Source organism: Galeopterus variegatus, unplaced genomic scaffold (assembly GCF_000696425.1).
Source record: "Galeopterus variegatus unplaced genomic scaffold, G_variegatus-3.0.2 Scaffold982, whole genome shotgun sequence".
Taxonomy (NCBI): Eukaryota; Metazoa; Chordata; class Mammalia; order Dermoptera; family Cynocephalidae; genus Galeopterus; species Galeopterus variegatus.
In genome coordinates, this window is record NW_007727093.1 from 732,346 (window position 1) to 751,330 (window position 18,985).

Genomic DNA, 18,985 nt, shown 5'->3' on the forward strand with positions numbered 1-18,985 from the left:
TATGTATGAAAGATCAAGGTTTTTATTCAGAGTTCTACTCCTTTGGCTGAGGAAATGAGGTTTGTCTGCACAGCATTTTCTGTACTTGCTTGAGCTGTGTTTAGTCTTCTTGGTTATGGTGAAATATTTCTTCTTTAATCCTTGGCCATCAAGAATTTGTGGTCATTGTGTCCCTCTGCTTCACAGATCAGAGAGGTGAGGTAGCCCACGGTCACACCATGTGTTGGGGCAGAGCTGAGAGCTGGCCCACCATCTGCCTGATTCCAGAGGAATGGCCCTCGCACTTGACCACAGGCATCTTCAGTGATGAGCTCTGCCTTATCAATGAGGGAAGAACTGTTCTAAATCTTAAAATAAATATTTTAGAGGCAAGAAGTGTCAACCTTGAAACTCCAGACTGGGATAAAAGAAGAAATATTTCACCATAACCAAGAAGACTAAACACAGCTCAAGCAAGTACAGAAATGCTGTGCAGACAAACCTCATTTCCTCAGCCAAAGGAGTAGAACTCTGAATAAAAACCTTGATCTTTCATACATAATAAAACTTTTTTTTATCACTTGCTTGTTTACCTCTGTGCAAAGTTGCTTCCTACTGGCGAAGCATCATAGGCCCCCCACACTGGTTTAAAACCGAGGGAGGAATGGTTATCTGTGAATCCCTAAGAGTACCTATACTACAGATGCTAAAAAATGCATAGGTGCTACATTTTATAAGTCCGTCATCTTACAATTGAAGCAGAAGGATCTATAGCTTTCAGCAAATTTTCAAAAGGAGTACAGACCCATTGTCTCAGAATATTCATTCAGTCGGGAAGATTCTGTCATTTCAAGTTTTTGAGACTGACAGACTCACTGACCATGCCCCCCAATATAAGATGAAAATGAGACCAGGAAAGTAAGAAAAAATAAATCACTTCCCAAAGTAAGTCATATGAAACATAACTGGGCCACATTTTGTGTATATGACAGAAGAGAAGTTCAAAGACTGAAAACAATGCTGTTCCAGTTGCCTCTCCAAGAAGGAAAAAAGATCCAAGAAGGGAAGTGGAAGAAAAGTAGCCTCCTCTTTGAGGGCAGCCAAGCTCCAGGAGGGCAGGGACTCCATCCACACAGCTCCCCTCCACAGGAAGTGCCCAGAACAGTGCCCGGCGCACACTAGGCACTTGGTAAATATCTGCTGAACGCTGAACATACACCACGTCATTTATTCCTCACAATCCTGGGATGTAGGGACTGTAATTCCCAGCTTCACAGACGATGCTCACAGAAGTCATATGATCTGCCCAAGTTACAACCAGTAAGAAGCAGAACTGGACTTTGAACCCAGATCCATGCACTGCTATGCAAAATCCAGGTCTTTCCCTCCACATCACACTTTGTTTAGATGTCAGACTTTTAACCCAAAGTCATCTCTTAATAGCAAGCATCCTGCTGTGGAGAAGGCTTCACAACCCCAGTGGTCCTCTTGAGGGTCACTCAACTACTCAGGGCATCTATCCAGTGGGAGAGGCTGGACAGAATTGGAAACGACAAACATGTTTCACGGTACACGCCAACAACAGTTGATGAGCAGCAGCCAGAGTCTCTGGGCTCACTGGGAAGGTGGATTATGCCAGCACTGACTAGAAATGTCTACCGTGGGCAAGGTGGTGAGGAGTGGTGGCACATGTGTCGTGCGCTGTGTTTGCCGTCCCAGAGCTAGATGGCCTATAGGTTCTCTTCCAACTCCGTCCAGCTCTGATTCTGTTTACAAAAATAAAACGGGGAGGGAAGGACAAATGGAAAAGGAAAGTGCGCTGTGTTTGCCGTCCCAGAGCTAGATGGCCTATAGGTTCTCTTCCAACTCTGTCCAGCTCTGATTCTGTTTACAAAAATAAAACGGGGAGGGAAGGACAAATGGAAAAGGAAAAACAGACTAACATTTTCCAACATGGGCCACAGCTGAATTAGGCCAAGCCAACACGGGCCGCCCCACCAGTCCCACGAGTTCCATGCACACAGCCCTGCCACGTGGGAAGAGGTGGAAAACATCACATCCACTGCCTGCACACACAACAGCACACCCGACTCAATCCAGAAGCTGCAAAGCGTGGGTCTCGTCTGGCATGGCCCTGGTGTAAAACACCTCATCACTAAGAGAGGTAACCTCATAGAGAGCTCCATCTGGGCTCACATCCTGGCTGGACCTCTCGCCCACGCTGAGCCTTAGCAAATCGTTTAACCTCACTAAGCCTCAGTTTCCCCCATCCTAGAAAATCCTCGTAGGATTGTCATCATGATTAAACACAATCATGCACGGTCAAAATTCTTAACAGCAAGCCCACAGCAAGTGGGCAAATAAAGGGCCACGGCCATCATCACCACCACTGCCAGTTTTCTCTGACGGGGCAAATTTCCAGAAAAGAGCCCAAGTGCAAGAGATTCATTTCTTTCCCACGTTCAGCAATGTGCCCATTTGGTTACTACCAATTCTAAAGGGAAGAGGCCCGGGAGACAGCAACCTCCTCCTCAAGATCCTGGCGTAGCAGCCAGGGTCCTGGGAGAAAACAGATGGCAGACACAAAATGCTGTGATTTTAGGAAATTTTAACAAAAGGACAATACGCTGAGGTGTGGGCAGAGCATAGGGTAGGCACAAGAGATGGTTTTTCTACCTCAGGTCACCAACTGTCCCAGTTTGCCTGGGACTAAGGGGTTTCTGGGGACACAGGACTTTCAGTGCAAAACCCCAGGACAGTCCTGAGCACACCAGGATGACTGACTGGTCACCCCACTCCCACCCATGCATTTCTGCCCAGAGGCCCAATGGCACGAGAGGGAGGAACAGCTACAGAGCCCAGGGCAGGGGGTGACGCGGCACAGGAGACACGGTTGGGAGGCACTGCCCACCCATTGCACCCCGAAGGAAAAGAGCTGAGAGGATGCACAGTCCCACCCCTCTCTCCCTTCCCCCATCCAGGCTCTCCACTGGCCAGACCCACCCAGAAGCCGGGGGGCTTGGGAGCACAAGGATGAAGGCCACGCGGTGCAGGTCCTGCGTGCACAGATAAGAATGGAGGGGGGGATTCCAGAATGGAACAGGGGGCCGGAAGCACAAGAAGGTGCACGGGACCCTGTATTAACCCTGTGGGGGTGGGGGTGGGAAGGGGAGGCAGCCCCCACTCTTAGAAGGCTCCATGGTGGGGCCTAGTGGAGACTCAGGGTCCCAGAAGGAAAGGAATTTCCCTCCTCCACTGAGAAGGGAACAGTGGGATGTGGCCAAAAGGCCAGACTTAGGAGCTCCACGAAGCCACTGTGGCCAACGGGTTTGGTCTGCAGCATTCAAAAGTGGTTTGGGCCGGCCCAGCGGCGCACTCGGTAGAGTGCGGCGGCGCTCCCGCCGAGGGTTCGGATCCCATATAGAGACCGGTCCGCTCACTGGTTGAGCGCGGTGTGGGCGCGACACCAAGGGTTGCGATCCCATTACCGGTCCCAAAAAAAAAAGACAAAAAAAAAAAAAAAGAAAAAAAAAAAAAAAGAAAAAAAAAAAAAAAGAAAAAAAAAAAAAAAGAAAAAAAAAAAAAAAGAAAAAAAAAAAAAAAGAAAAAAAAAAAAAAAGAAAAAAAAAAAAAAAGAAAAAAAAAAAAAAAGAAAAAAAAAAAAAAAGAAAAAAAAAAAAAAAGAAAAAAAAAAAAAAAGAAAAAAAAAAAAAAAGGGGCTCAGCAGGCCTCAGAGGAAGCAGCCCCCTCCACCTGGCAGCAGGGTAGACAGGGTCACCTCCTGACAGTGTGAGCAAGGCCAAGACGACGCAGTGAGCTGCCCCAAGAGGGCAGCTTCCTGGGGTCTATCTAGAGCAGGTGCTCTGGTCATTGCAGACCTAAGTGGGGGGTCAGAGGTGGAAAGCCTGCCCATGGAAGCGCTTGAGTGGTTTCCACATTGGTATGCTCACACCGGAGGCCACCATTCAGATCCAGGGCATGTGTCAGGGGCAATATCGTTTAGAAAATAAAAGCAACTTTCAATTCTGTTTTTAAATCATATTTTCCAAGATCAAAATCTCATTTCCCAAGCACTGCTGCTGAAAGCTGAGGTGAAAACCACCAACAATATCTTAATCCTACCAAGGGCAGGTTTCTATCTTGCTCAAGTTGGGGACTTGGTGGCTGGGGTTAGGACAGAGGCTGAGGACCCATTCCAGATTCTGGTGTCTGGGGTCAGAGTATGGAGTCCACAGACACACCCTAAAGGAGCCTTCCTTGACTCCAAAGTCACCAGACAGGATGGGAGTTTCCAAGAAAACTGTGAGACTTTTCTGTCTCTTTACAGCCTGGGTCCCTGAGGTGACGCATCAAGCAACTATATTCATTGGAAGACCTGTACTGACATTGGGTACTCCTGGATGAATGGACCCAATCCCTGCCTTCGAGTCCATAATCCTGTAGGAAGCAGGCACCTACATAGGTGGGCAATTCTACCACGGGCAGAAGCAGCAGTGATAGTGATAGTGATGATGATGACGATGATGATGATGATGATGATGATGGTGATGATGGCGGTAACAAACATTTATTGAGCACTTACTATATGCCCGCACCCTACTAAGCACCTTTCACATATTCTCCTTTATTCTCAGGATGACCTGGAGAGGCGGCTACTCTTATTCCCAGCTTACAGATGAGGAAACTGGAAACTGGATCACATCATTGGTTAAGTGGCCTAATGTGAAACGTCTGAATCCAGAAAAACAGGCCAGCACTCTTAATCACCTTCCCCAGTGCGTGTCCCCTTTTAGGGGAGGATTGACCTGGACAGGCAGGGTCTTTAACACCTCCACCTTCCCCAGCCCATAAATGAGAAACCACATTCGGGTTTCAAAGCGGGGACAGGGTATTTCCTGCTCCCCAATCTGCAAGGCAGACCCTTTGCAGCAAGGCTAACCTGAATGGCTGGACAGGGTAGTCCTACGCAGGAACACCCAGCCGGGGGCCGGTAGGAGCTAAGATCCAGCCAGGCTCGACTCACCTGGCCGTGCCCCCGACGAGGGCCGCATCATCCCAGAGAGCCTCTACTTACCACTGGGGGCATTCAAAGCACCCCCAGACAGCTCCTCTTTGCAACAGTCTCTGGCCTCTTCACCAAGCCTGCAGGCAGGACCCACACACAACTCCAGAACCTTCCTTTTTATATTTTCTGGTGATGTGATTTAATTAGCTCCGAAAAGCAGAGGGACCCACAGCACGCCCTTTGCTGGGGCATGGGGTCAAGCGAATGAAGACCTTTTTAGAAGAGCCAAGTAGCCAGATTACCCACCCCAGCCCATTCCCTCTCCTCCGTACCCCCACTGCCCCAAAAAACCTGCTTCAATTCAGACAGGATGCAAGAAGCAGGTTTCGAAATTATTTCCTTTCACCACAACTTTCTCAGGTTAATTTTTCCCCCTCTTTTTTTTATTGGCACAGTGCAATTCCTCTTTTCAACAACCCAGATCACTGAAGTCCTGAGTCATCAGGGCAAAGGCAGGGACGGCAGGGGGGTCAGTCAGAGGGATCAAAGCTGGGGGGCAGCTTGCTAATACCCTGGCCAGCCAGGACTTCCTTCTGGGGGTGCCGAGGCCCACCTGGCTCTTGGCCACACACCACGCCAGACACAAGGAAGGGGGCACCTCCATCCCCCACACGGTTCTTCAAGAACCCTCTGGGCCAGTTCTGAAGAAACAAGGTGACTGCAGGGTGGGGCAGGAGCTCCCAGCGGCCTGGGCAGCCAGTGCCTGCTCCAGAAAGTGAGACCTTATGGGTGGGTGTGACTATAATAATGAGTGAAAACAGTGGTTCTCAACCAGGGGTGACGCTGTCCCACAGGACAAATGGCAATGCCTGCTGACATTTTTGGCTGTTACAACCACGGGGAACAGTGCACTCACATCCCACGGGTGGAGGCCAGGGACGCTGCTCAACATCCCACAAGGCTTAGGATCACCCCGCCCCACCACAGACAATGACCCGCACCCTGACACGAATAGTGTCAAACTTGAGACACCTCAAAACCATGTATAACACCCGCTCAGCAGGTAGTGAGTGCACAGTAAAGGGGACTTCCTGTTAGACACCCCAAGATGAGCAAGACTCAATCCAACTCCCTGCACACACGTGTCACATGCACTCATCCAGGAAAGAAGAGTAGATGGCTTGACCCCAAAACATTTTTTTTTTCCTTTTTGTCTTTTTTACTGACCGGTAATGGGATCGCAACCCTTGGTGTCAGGCCCATACCGGGGACCGGCAACGGGATCGCAACCCTCGGTGTTGCGCCCGCACCGCGCTCAGCCAGTGAGCGGGAACCGGTCTCCACATGGGATCCGAACCCTCGGTGGGAGCGCCGCCGCACTCCCAAGCGGCACACTATCCAGTGCGCCACTGGGCCGGCCCCCCAAAACGTTTTTTGTTTTGTTTTGTTTTAGTGGCTGGCCAGTATGGGGAACCGAACCCTTGACCTTGGTGTTACAAGGCTGAGCTCTAACCAACTGAGCTACCAGGCCAGCCCCCTAAAACATAAATATGGGTGATTTCTGGGTGCTGGGATCCTGGGAGAATTTTTTCCCTTCTTTGTTTTACGAGATCGTCATCATCTCTATGTGATCATTTTCGTTTTGTTTTCACAAGTGGGGAGGTGAACGGCTAGTAGAGAAGATGGACTGGCAAAGAGGCTCCCCTGGGCTGCCCAGCTGCAGGGGAGTGAGCCCTCACTCCACCCAGGGAAAAAGGGGCCCTTAAAGGCCACCGAGACAGGGACGGGTGTTCCAAGCAGAAAGAAGAGGTGCATGCTAAAGCTTGCAGGCTTGGGAGAGTGAGAGCTAAGGCTGGATGGCAGGCAGACGGGGCAGCTCGCTCCCCATGGACTTTGGACTTCATGCTCACCATGGTCAAGCCATCACAGCTGGCTCTGACATTGCAGCCCATCATGATCAGGCCATCTCAGTGAGGAAACTGAGGCTCCGAGAGGCTGAGCTGACTATCCCACGATCAATAAGGGGTGGGCAAAAAGACCCCCACTACTGCTATTCCAGAGACGGGTCTGCAGGAAGCTGGCTAAACTACGTGATGCTGGAGCCCTGGACGCTCCTGGGAGGACTCAGCCCATCTAGGGTGACACCCTCTGCTCTGTGCACATGTTCTCTCTTCTGCAAGGCCCTCCTCTCAGCACAAGCCAGCCCTGACTACTATGAGACTTTCTGACACTCTGCCCATGGGCCCTAAAGCCCTGCTCTCTGGCCAGGGCTTTAGGGCCCATGCAGTTACCCCATGGAGCCAGACAGCCTGCGTTCAAATCCTGGCTCGGCCACTGTAAGCTGGGTGAGTAGCGACCTCACCTCTCTAGGCCTCAGTTTGCTCATCTGTAAACTGGGGACAACGACAGTACCACCTCACAGGGGCATCATGAGACTAAATGAGAGCTCATTTATGTGAAGGGCTCAGAATGGTGCCTGCCATACAGTAAGTGCTGTATAAGTGTTAGCTGTTGCTACTGGGCCCTGCTGGTGATTCAGCCCTTACTGCCAAGGTTTCTGTGCTCGAGCCCCACCAAGGAGTCATCGTGGCATCTGGGGGCCACTGGCTTGGAGGTAGGTGGCTTGGGTTCCAGCTGTGCAACCTTCAGCTTTCGGGTCTCAGTCTTCCCTCTTGCCCCACGGGGCTTTTGTGAGGATTACATGCACAAACACATCTAAGGGACTCAGAGTGGCTGGAGGAAATTATCATGATTATCCTGCGGTCACCATCCACTCCATCTTGGACACATACCATTTGGCTTTGGGCTCTGTCTGGCCCTGCTGGGATGGCTCGAGCTCTTTCATTTTCCCTCCCCTGAAGCAAGCCTCAGTCACAGGGTCGTGAAACACGAACCAACTGGAGCAACGCAGATGTCAACAAGTCCCTGTTCCCCTTTCCAGCAGGGCAGCCCCGCCCTGCCGCCCCCACTGCCTGCTGCACTTACTCCGCTACAGACACAGAGCACAGCACCACTCCTATGTCATCAGGAAGGTGCCCAACTGTCCCATGGTTCCGGGCCATAGCCCAATGGGACCACCATCCCAAGAGCCCAGGGCTGGGCTGGGCCTTCCCACCAGGACTCCAGGAAGGGAAAGTTTGAGAAAGGGAGCCCTGTGAGTCAACACGGTGTGGAGGTTTCGGGTCTGGGATTTGGAAAGTAGCAGAGGTCAGTGGTGGAAAGCCCACCAGGGGCTCAGCAGGCCAAGCCCCAGCCTGGCACCATTGCTGTGATACTCCCAGGCCATGGCGGCAAGCCAGGGATCCTTGGGCCTGTGTCCACACTGAGCCTGGCTGTGCACATCATGTTCTGGGCAACGTGATAGGTACGCTATATGCACACCTTCCTTTGGTCTCAAGAGCAGCCCTAGAGGTGGGGAGTGGTGCAGCATGGACACAAGGAAGGGGACGGGTGGAGATCTGAGCATGCTCTTCCCTCTCTATGGCCGGCTCCCCTTTCAATTTGGTCTCAAGAGCAGCCCTAGAGGTGGGGAGTGGTGCAGCATGGACCAGGAAGGGGACGGGTGGAGATCTGAGCATGCTCTTCCCTCTCTATGGCCGGCTCCCCTTTCACAGGAGGGGCCTCCCAACTAGGCAGCTACGTAGCCCCATTGCTTCATTCACTCCTCCTTTCATTCAACCAAAGAATGTCTGCCGAGAGGCACTCTCGGTTTCCCCACCTATGAAATGGAGAGAGTAACAGTATCTTACTGGGTTGTAGGGATCACCAACGTAACACACCTAGCACAGTGCCTGCAAAAATGAAACACTAGTTACATGTGAGTGGTCGCTGTATGGTCACTACTGTGACTAACCCCCTGGCCCTGGTAACTCAGTGATCCCTGTACTCCTGAAGCTTCCATTCAGTGGCATCCCAGGCTCCAGCTGGCTAGCCAGTCCTCAGTCTCTCCGCATCATAAACCACCACATGCCCCACAAAGTCGTGATCAGGGCCCTCCCTGCTCCAACATGCACTGGTGAATCCAGCATTACCCACCCTGCGCTGGCAGACGCCACTCCAGGAGGTGACCCTACGTCCATCTCTAGCTGCTATACTCACTTATGATGTCCAACACTCAAGAATCGCACAGACCTGCTAGTATGTGCCCTGGCCACTCTGGTCCCTGGCCCTTTGCTCGCGGCTCCTCTACCCATTACCATCCCAACCCACCACCCCCATCTCCACCAGTCTCAATCTTCTGTCCACCCAGATGTGTCTTTCCTATAAAGTCCTTCCTGAAAGCATACGCCCCCATGACAACATTTCTTCCTCCCTCCAAACAGCAGGACAAGGCATAAACCTCTCTGAGGATGCGTGCTTTGCTCTACCGTGTATCGTAATTTGTAGTACACGCCCATTTAACTGTGAGCCCTTTGGGAGGGAAGATTATGTCTGACTTTGCACACATAGTCCTGGGAGCACTCACTTTGCAAGCACAGTACCTGACAGCACTTATTTTGCACGCACAGTGGCTAGGGGCACTCACTTTGTACATGCAGTACCTAGGAGCACTAACTTTGCACACACTGCAGCTGGGAGCAGTCACTTTGCAAGCACAGTAGCTGGGTGCACACACTTTGCAAGCACAGCACCGGAATGCACTCACTTTGCAAGCACAATACCTGGGAATACTCACTTTGCACACATAGTACCTGGGAGCATGCACTTTTCAAGCATAGTACCTGGGAGCGCGCACATAGTATCTGGCACTCAAATTATAAACTTAGAACCTGATGCTTACCCTTTACAAATACTTGGCATTCACTTTCCAACACCAGTTCCCTGAACTCACTTGACAAATTCACAAAGGAATGCCTGCCAAACGTTGGCAAACACTAAACTGATAAGCCCACTTATTTCCAAGTAAGATGTTCCCACAAGAGGCTGAAATAACAGTATGCATATCCAACAGATGCACATACATCCATGAACACACACAAGCAAGCAGGGGTCAGACCTGGCTGTGACTCCCAACTCTACCTCCCCCCAGTTTGACTCCTCATCTGAGTCTCCATTATAGCATCTGTAAAATGAGAATATTAGTACCTACCCCACAGGACAGGATTGTTGTGAAAATTAAATGAGCACCCTACCTGGAACACAGTCAGTATACAATGTATGTTGTACTCATGAACACACTGTTCCATCTTTTACAATAGGTTTGCTTACCCGACTTTATTCCTCATGAGAGAAGACTGCAAAACAGTCCCAACCTGCCACCAACCTCAAACCCAGGAACTAGAAGTGACCATGTCACTTGAATTTCCTTCCCAGGGAAGCAGGTCTGCATTGGTGCCTCAGGAACCTCAAGCCCCACTGCTGTGTCCCAAGGTCCCAGGGGTGGGAGTAGTCTTGACTTCCATGGTCTCCTCTTCCTCCTGGACACACACCTGTTTTTTTTTTGTTTTTTTTTTTTTTGTCTTTTTTCCGTGTCCGGCAACGGATCGCAACCCTCAGTGTTGCCCCCGTACCGGACCGGGACCGGCAACGGGATCGCAACCCTCGGTGTCGCTCCCGCGCCTCGCTCAGCCAGCGAGCGGGAACCGGTCTGTATGTGGGATCCAAACCCTCGGCGGGAGCGCCACCACGCTCGCAAGCGGCTCACTATAGCAGTGCGCCACCGGGCCGGCCCCCTCCTGGACACACATCTGAACCATGTTTCCCACCCTCACCTGCACTTGGTGTGGCCACATGTCTGAGTTCTGGCCAACGGAGAGGCCAAACCTACAAATCGCTCAGCTGTGGTCCCTGCTCTCCTTCCACATCCCCTCAATGGAGGACCTGGAGGAGGGCAGAGCTCTAACAAGACAAAGGATCCCAGGTACCCACACAACCAAGTGGGTGGAGCCCTCTAGAGACCCCTGATTGGACTGTGATGTGAGCCATAAGTAAATTGTGCAGAATGAAGCCACCCAGATGTGGGGGCTGTCTGTTACAGCAGCTAGCCCACCCTGGCTCACACACAGCCCCTTCCACACCGATGGCTCCACTTCCCTGCTGAGCTTCAAACTGGTACATGTGCTGGTGATCACATTCACCTGGGCTAGACAGGGAACCAAATGGGAGGCAGGGAAGCCAGGCCTGGGTTTGCCCAGACTGTGTGCTCCTGTTTTCAGCTACTGTGGTCCTCTATGGAGCTTGAAACTGGCACAGGACACCCAAGGAAGCTAGAAATTCCGGTGCTGCCTTCCCTCTCCTGATGATCCCACCTGAGCTGGACCCAGCCAGCCCAGCCCCAGGAAGCATCTGCTTCCCCGCCTGATTCCTATACATCCACCCACCTGGGGACAGGAGACTCCAGCTCATCTGCTTCCCAGCAAAGAGAGTTCACCCAGCCTAAGCGATTTAGTTGCTTTCTCGATCGTATCATTTCTATTAGCAGCTTGAAAGCAGTAGAGCCATGAACAAAGGAAGATGCTGGAAGGCAAAAGTCTGGGTTTGAATCCCAGCCGGGCCGCCGAGTCCTCTGTAAGGGTCTTTGGGCAACACACTTCCCCTCACCCCTTCCCCACTGGCAAAAAGCCAGAGGTGAATTAGAGGATTCTAGAGCCTAGGTTCCTTGGAAGCTAGTTATAGACAAAGAAAGCCAGTTTGTAAAAGTGTTGCTGGGCTTTGTAATTCACCAGTCTCTTAAAGCACAGCTACAAAGCTATTCTTCACGTTTATTACGATAAAGCCAGGGTTTTTTGTTTTTTTTTTAAAGGAAAAAGATACACTGCAGAAGCACTAGAATGGAAGTACTGCTGGGCAAGGAGCTGCCTGTGTGCCCAGCACCGAGCACATTCCAGGTGCCCATCAATTTTTTTTAACAGACAACAGCTCCTGGAGAGCAGGGGGAAGAAAACTGAGGGTTACAGAACATTCCATGGCACCAGACACTCGACTGGGTGATTTCTAAGCACAAAATCAGCCTCAGAGACTTTGTGCTTGCCGTTTCCTCTATCCGAATGCTCTTCCCCAGGTATCACCTCCTTTCCTGACCACCTTGTACAAAGCAGCAGGCTCCAGGTCCCCACCCCCACACCTCCTTTGCTTTCTCCTGAAGCCAGACTCCAGAGTTTACACTGACCTGCCTGTTTACATTGTTTGCTGTCTGCACCCACCCCCACCAACGTAGGTTCCACTAGGGCAGCGTCTTTTTTTCTTCTAAGTGCCTAGAACAGTGATATTTATCTGCTGCACGAATGCATGAATGAATTGCCATTCCTCACCTTGTGTAACACTGACATCAATCCTAAGAGAAAGTCTCTATAATCCTCAGTTTACAGATAAGGACAGAGGTTCTGTGACCTCCCCAAGGTCACCAACAGGGAAGGAGCAGAGACAAGGTTTGAGCTCTATGTCCTCGCTACACCTCTCCGCTGGGCCTACCTGTCTTCATTGCACACCCCAAACAGTGGTATAAACGCTTCACATGTGATGGGGGTAAAGACATGGCTACTGAAGACAGGAACCAATGCCAGCATCAGAAATATTTCCTCTGGGAGCCCCTTTGCCTCAATACACACAGCAGACACCTCCCCCGCACAGAGGCACACGCGCACGCACACACGCCATGCACACGGTCCGTCACCCTTTGGTTAGGGCTCTGCTGATTTAAGTGAAGCTTCCTTCCAAAATGCACACAGCCTCCCTTGGCGCCTGCTGAATACACTGGGTGCCTGATCACCAGGGCCAGGAACGAGGAAGAGAAATTCTCACTTCCTCCCTTTCTCTACCATGGGACCAGGCAGCCTGACTTCCATCCTGAGGAAAGCAGGAAGTCTGGGGACAAAAAACGATGCCCTCAAGTGGAGTTGCTCAGACCCTTTTCCACAGGGTAGAAGCCAGCATGTCTTTGTCAGAGCCCCCTGTTCACCTGTGTTCATTCATCTCCTGGGGGGCCCAAGTGGCCAGACTCTCCAAGGGGTCTCCCTGGTCGGTGACAACTCCACTGAATAAAAATGGAAAGTGTCTTCTCTGAAATGGCAAAAGATTGGGACTAACCTAAATGTCCGTCAATAGGGGATGGCTACCTACATTATTATGGTACACCTCTATAATGGAACACTACACAGCTGTGAAAAAGAACAAGGCAGCTGTGTATGCATGGATCTAGAATGATCTCCAAAATATACTGTCCACTGAACAATAATGGCACAGAAATGTAAGTACGTGTCCAGAATGGTCAGCAAAAGTACACAAGAAATGGGTGACAGTGTTTGCCTCCAAGGAGGGGAACTAGGGGCTCGGGAGGTGTGGGGTAAGAGAGAAGCTTCCATTTTTCATAACATGCCTTGTACTATTAGAACTTATTTGATGTGTGCATGATCGTTTCAATTTTCAAAAATTCTCCCCCCCAATTTTTTTTTTTTAAAGAAACTATACTGTGCCCCCTGAAGACTGAAGAATTTTTCTTAAACCACTTGCTACAATTTCACTGCCTTCATGCATTCCGGATCTGCTAAACACCCCTAACCTTCCCAAACGCATTGTTGGTCTCAGGAGACTTTTCTCTAGAGACTGCCCATTTTTAATACCAATAATCCCTTCCATTCATACAGAATTTCATGAAGCTCTTTCAGAGCAATTAGAAAACAGGAATTGATCACTCGTCACATCCCCACTATGTGTTGGCTGTCCTGGTAGGTGCTTATCTGAATTATCTCCAATCCTCACAGCAACACTATAAATGAGGTACGATTATCCACCCTATGGATAGAGGAAAAACAAGGCCCAGCCAGGAAAGCAATGTGCCAAAAGTCACACAGCCAGGAAGTTGTAACCTCAGAATCCAGACCCAGTGCCATGTGATGGCAAAATCCAAGTTTATTCTGCCCCATAGTGGGATGCCCTGTGCTCTTTAATCATAGGCATCAGTCGACCATCTCAAATATCCATTCCAACAGAACACCAAGTGGGTACCCTTAGGAAGAGTCAGTCTTTGCTTTTAGGACAACACAGCTGCCAGGCTCCCCCTCAGCCTTGTCCGAGACAGTGCCCCAGAAATGCCCACTCCCACTGCCAGGTGAGGTGCTGAGGAGCAGGCATGGACTGCACACAAGCCACCTGTGAGCCAAGGAGCCCAAGGCAGCAGCACAGCCACCTGCATCACAGGCCAGTAGGAAAATACAGCAGGCACAGTACAACACCTTCTACCTGGACTGGCACAATGCTGCCACGGCCAGAAAAGGAATTCGGTTATACCAGGCAAATGGCAGCATCAAAACTTACTCCCTCCTTAAAAGGCACCTATTTATTTCAGCGTGGGGGAGGCAGACCATGTTGGCTGTTTACAGAGAATTTTGACTTTTTTCTCCTGTCTCCATCCCTACCCTCCACCATCTCCCATCAGACAAGTTGTCTAGGAAACAAATTTGATATACCCCCAAATTTTCCTATGACAAATGGCATCAAAAGAAAAAAAAATTCTTTGTGTTTACTAACTGCCATGAAAAACATCAAATAAATCAAAGGCAGGAAGGATGGGCACACTGAGGAGGGCATATGTGACAAAAAGTGGAAAAAAAATTAACGTGTTTGTGCACATGGGTGAGTTCCCACGGGACTGTGACCACCCTAGAGGACCCAAATTTTAATTCTCAAGTAGAAACCACACCATCTGGATGTGTAATTCTCTGCTCAGCACGACACGCAGTAGGTGCTTAGTAAGCATTTGCTAAACAAAGTCTGAGTTCAGAAGACAGCTGCCCCCATCCCCTAGAAAGCACTAGGCTAAAGAAACCAAAGAGAATTAAGGTGCCTTCTCTTTTACCATCTGTGACAAGATGCCCAGAAACATTACAGTCAAGCAGCAGAATGGTGAAAATTTTAAAACAAGCCATTGATGAATTACGGCTTGAGAATAAAGAAGGCGACTGTCACCAGTGTCCCAAACCCAGTTTGGTAAATGAATAAAGGACTTTTCCGACTGGGCCCACCATTCTGAGATATTGTGAGCCACGTTAAAAAAAAAAAAAAAAAAAAGCAACAAAAAAAACGTAAGATGAAATAAAAGGTAAGCAGCTTATTTGTACTTCTTTGGTGCAGAGGAAACAAAGCCCAGACAAAGGCCTCTGCTAGTGAACAAACATGTCTAGCAGGTGATCAAATTCAACCCAGGGACGAGAATTATAAAATGGATTCTGGTCTTGCTGGACCCAGCTGCTTCTGCAGAACTCCTGAGAGTTGGTTTCGACTGACACCATGGTCACAAAGAGCCCAAGGAGGCCCAGGAATGGGAAATGTGGAGGCAAACGGGGAATGAGGCACCACCTCCAGGCCACCGCTGGGCAGGCAGGCCCTTCCCTTGAGAGGTGCGGTCCTGGGTCCCCCAGGGAGGGAGCCAATGCCTCCCCATGTTCCCTCCCACGTCAGCCAGGTCACCATCGCCTGGGCGCTTCCTCCTTTGTTTATGAGCATTCCGGATCCAAAGTCTCCAAGCACAGGGCACATCAAACCTGGCTGGCTGTCACAAGCCCTGTCAGGCACACTGTCGGCTCTGCAAGGATTTAATCAGTAACTGGCCCAGGAGACAGGCAAGGGGCAAGCTCGGATCTGACCCCACAGAAGGCAAAGTTTGCAGCCAGGCCAGGGGGCGAGGCTGTTGGCCCTTGGGCTATGACCACCTGGAGGGGTGTCAGGAGCCTGGCCTCCAGGCTGAGCCCACACAGCACCCAGACCCCTCTTGGGATCTCCCAGCAGGGAACCAAGAGAGGTCCAGACGAAGGGGTGTGCCCAGCTGGAGCCAACCGCCAGGTGGGCCTGGGAGCCCCCACATGTTTGTATCCCAGCCTGATGCAGCTGTGGTCGTAGAAGCCTGGTCTTAATCTCTCACAATTCAGTTAATTGGATCAACGTAGAGAGACTCCACAATTAGGGCAAAAAAGTGTATTTGGTTTGTTTATTGGTTTGAATCCAGATCAATCACTCTGAGTCTTATTCCTAAAGCCCACACAATTAACCGGATAATTACCAGATGGTTCTGAGTTAGGCTGTGTAGATGGTTTAAAATATGGATGATACACATTTCATGAAAGGACGTGACCCTATACAAAACATCCGTGATGTATCGGCAGCTGGAGGCTGGGCAAGGGGATCTGGCAAGGCCGCAGGGCTGCAAAGGGTTTCTGTTGTAGTGCACTGCACTCAAATTCACCTTTGTTTCATTTGGGCTAATATTTCTCAATAGAGTGCCTGGGCTGCACTATAAAATGCAGACAGATTACATAATGCCCAGGCCTCAGGGAAACCCCACAGGGGCTCCTTTGCTTCCCGGAGAGCCTGGACACCAACCAGGTGTCTCATGATGGGATAAGGTCCCAACCCCACCTCTGCCCTGGAGGCCACCACTCCCCCGGGCCTGCTCTCAGCAGCCCCACCTCCACGCTCACAGGCTCTGGCAGGGACAGCCATGCACCCCACTGGAGCCCACCTCAGAGCAAGGGCAAGACTTAAGGACACCCCCTGCCTGCAGGGCTTGGTGACAAGAAACAGTGGAGAAGGGGTTGTACCAGCCCATTGGACACTTCTTCATAGTTCCTCCTGCCACAGTTTCTAATGCCGGAGCAAGGCTCTGCCAAGACAAACCTTGTTCCACGGATAACCCTCAGTCCCCAGTACTGGAAATCACAGGCGCTCTACAGAGAGGCCCAAGCTACCGAAGGCGCCACCCACCTCAGCTAGCCAAGGTAGGCAAGGGGCCTCTGGCTGCTTATCTGTCTTCCTCTCCTCCCTCTTCTCTTGAACATATCTCTTGAGCAATCGCAGCTAAGTCAGGGGCCTTTAGCCCCCAGAGCTGGCTTCCCCCAAATCAGGGACATCAGCATCAGGGCACTCACTCCTGGCTCCTCCCAGGGGGGCGCAGGAGCTTAGCCTGTCCTCCCCACGGCAGGTCATCGTTCCTCTCAACCATTTTCCTCCCTAACTCCTCTTCATTTTGAGGGGTGGCAGAGAAAAAGAATAAAGCCCCCCAAGACAGGTGAAAATTCTGAAGCAGATTTGGGGGCTCCAGATCCCAGGCAGCAAGGTGCAGATGTCACCAGTTCCTCCCCAAATCTGAAACACTCTGTGCTGGCCAATTTTCGGAGGCCCTCTCTGCCTCCATCAAACGAAAAGCCAAACGCTGAGGCCTGTGGCAGGGGACAGACTGAAGAACATGCACCAGCCTGAAACCAGGACTGGGCTGCCTCCGGCAGGGACCCAGCAAACCTCTCTGGGAAAGAAGTCTTTGCAGATATTGCACCAACGTGCCCACAGGAAAGAGAAAATAGGTGCCCTAAGCACGTTGGACTCGAAATTCAGAATAAAAGTCCTCGTGTGCTTCAACGCTTCGGGGTGGGGGTGGAGGGCTGATTGGAGGACTAGGATTCTTCAGCTAACTATTCCCCCTCCCCATTCCTTGGGGCATTTGTCATGGCCTGTGACACACTGCCAAGGGAACATGGATGCTGGGGAAATGTCTACACATGCTACACGTTTGAGACATGCCATGTAAACGACACCCTGCTTCCTGGCTGGGTTTTCTTGGCACAGGTGTGAGTAGGCTTTGGATTCTGCCCCCTCCCACTGTGCTTAGTAAACAGGATCACAGTTGCCCCAGGGGGGAGTGTGCATTCTGAGGAAGACCGCCACCTCTATAAAGAGGATGGGACCCCCACAGCAAGGCTCAGGCCCAAGCCACAGCCGGTATTTGAAACTGTCCTTTCAAAACACAAAGCATCCTGTTCGGGCTCCGCCACCCCCACTCCCCCGCCCTCGACCCCACCACAGCTGTCTTTCTCCACTTAAGAAAAAGGCCACCATTTGCAGATTTGATTTCAGAAACAGATCAATGGTTTCTCCTCTCCATCTCACCCAGCTGACCCAGTCCTAGACGTACATTTTAAAAACAATATCAAAATAAAACCTCCAGCAACAAAACACACATATACACACGCCACAGACAATGCAGGATCAGGGTTAGGCAAATCAGCTTCCACAGAGAACCTGACCACCCCCTTGGTCTGGAGATAATCCCGGACCCCTGCCCCCTCCCACCTCCCAATGTGCAATGAGATTTTCAGAAAGGGAAGCACCCAGTTTTGCCTGCCAGCCCGGGCAGGAAAAAGAATAAAGGACGGGTAGAGCAAAGAAAGCAACGGGCTTCTGGAAATGCCTTGGGTTTGGGGGGTTTGAGGTTTTGATTTTTTTTTTTTTTTTAATTTTTCGGGTTGTATTTTTGTTTTCTCCTCGAGCTCAGATCCACATGGGCCACGGGCTTTCTGAAAGGGAACCCCCACCATCCTTAGGGCCCAGACCCGGGTCTCCCCAGGGTCCCAGCCATCAGAAACACAAGAGCTGGGGGCAGAAGGTCCCCAAGCACCCCGCCTGGGGTGGGCCAAATCTCCGGAATCCTAAGGGTCTCTCCCGAGCCGGCCCGGTCGGTCTGCGCTGGAGATTCCAAAATCCAGCCCCGTGCGCAAGCCACGAGCGGGGTGCCCCGGTCCTCCCCTTAGCCCGGCACCCCCACCACCGCACTGGCCCTGGGCTCCAGGTGCAGCGCCGGGGGGCGGCCGGGGGGCGCATCTCGGCCCCCAGGGAGCGTGGGGACGCCGCCGCGCGGAGCGACTCACCGTGGCGGACGCCAGGCTGTTGTCGGCCAGCGTTAGGTGGTGCGGCTCCCAGCGCCTCAGGAATTTCGAGGTGAGGATCTTGCTGAGAAAGGTCCGCGGGTGCCGGATGACACACACCTGAATGTCGCCCTCCTGCAGCAGTTTGTACCTCATCCCGTTGCAAAGCAGAAGGGCCCGGCGGCAGGGCACGGCGCCCATCTTCGTGCCCTCGGGGGCCGACACGTCGCCCCCCAGCAGCGGCTTGGTCTCCTCGATCTGCCGAGGGTCGCCGCCGCCGCCCGAGCTGCTGGTCACATCCATGGCCGCGCCGGGAGAGGGGGCCGGGGCGGGGACAGGGGGCTGTCCTGGGCTCCTGGGGCGGCGCGGCCCC

General features: G+C 51.6%; 1 protein-coding gene across 1 annotated transcript in view; it reads right to left on the bottom strand.

Annotated features, from left to right (window-relative positions):
- CMIP (c-Maf inducing protein) overlaps positions 1 to 18,922 on the bottom strand; it is a 256,524-nt gene extending 237,602 nt beyond the window's left edge. The window contains exon 1 of the mRNA XM_008574003.1: positions 18,616 to 18,922. Within this exon, the coding sequence (XP_008572225.1) occupies positions 18,616 to 18,915 (300 nt within the window). The 5' untranslated portion in view covers positions 18,916 to 18,922. The remainder of the gene's footprint in view (positions 1 to 18,615) is intronic.
- Between the last annotated feature and the right edge of the window lie 63 nt (positions 18,923 to 18,985).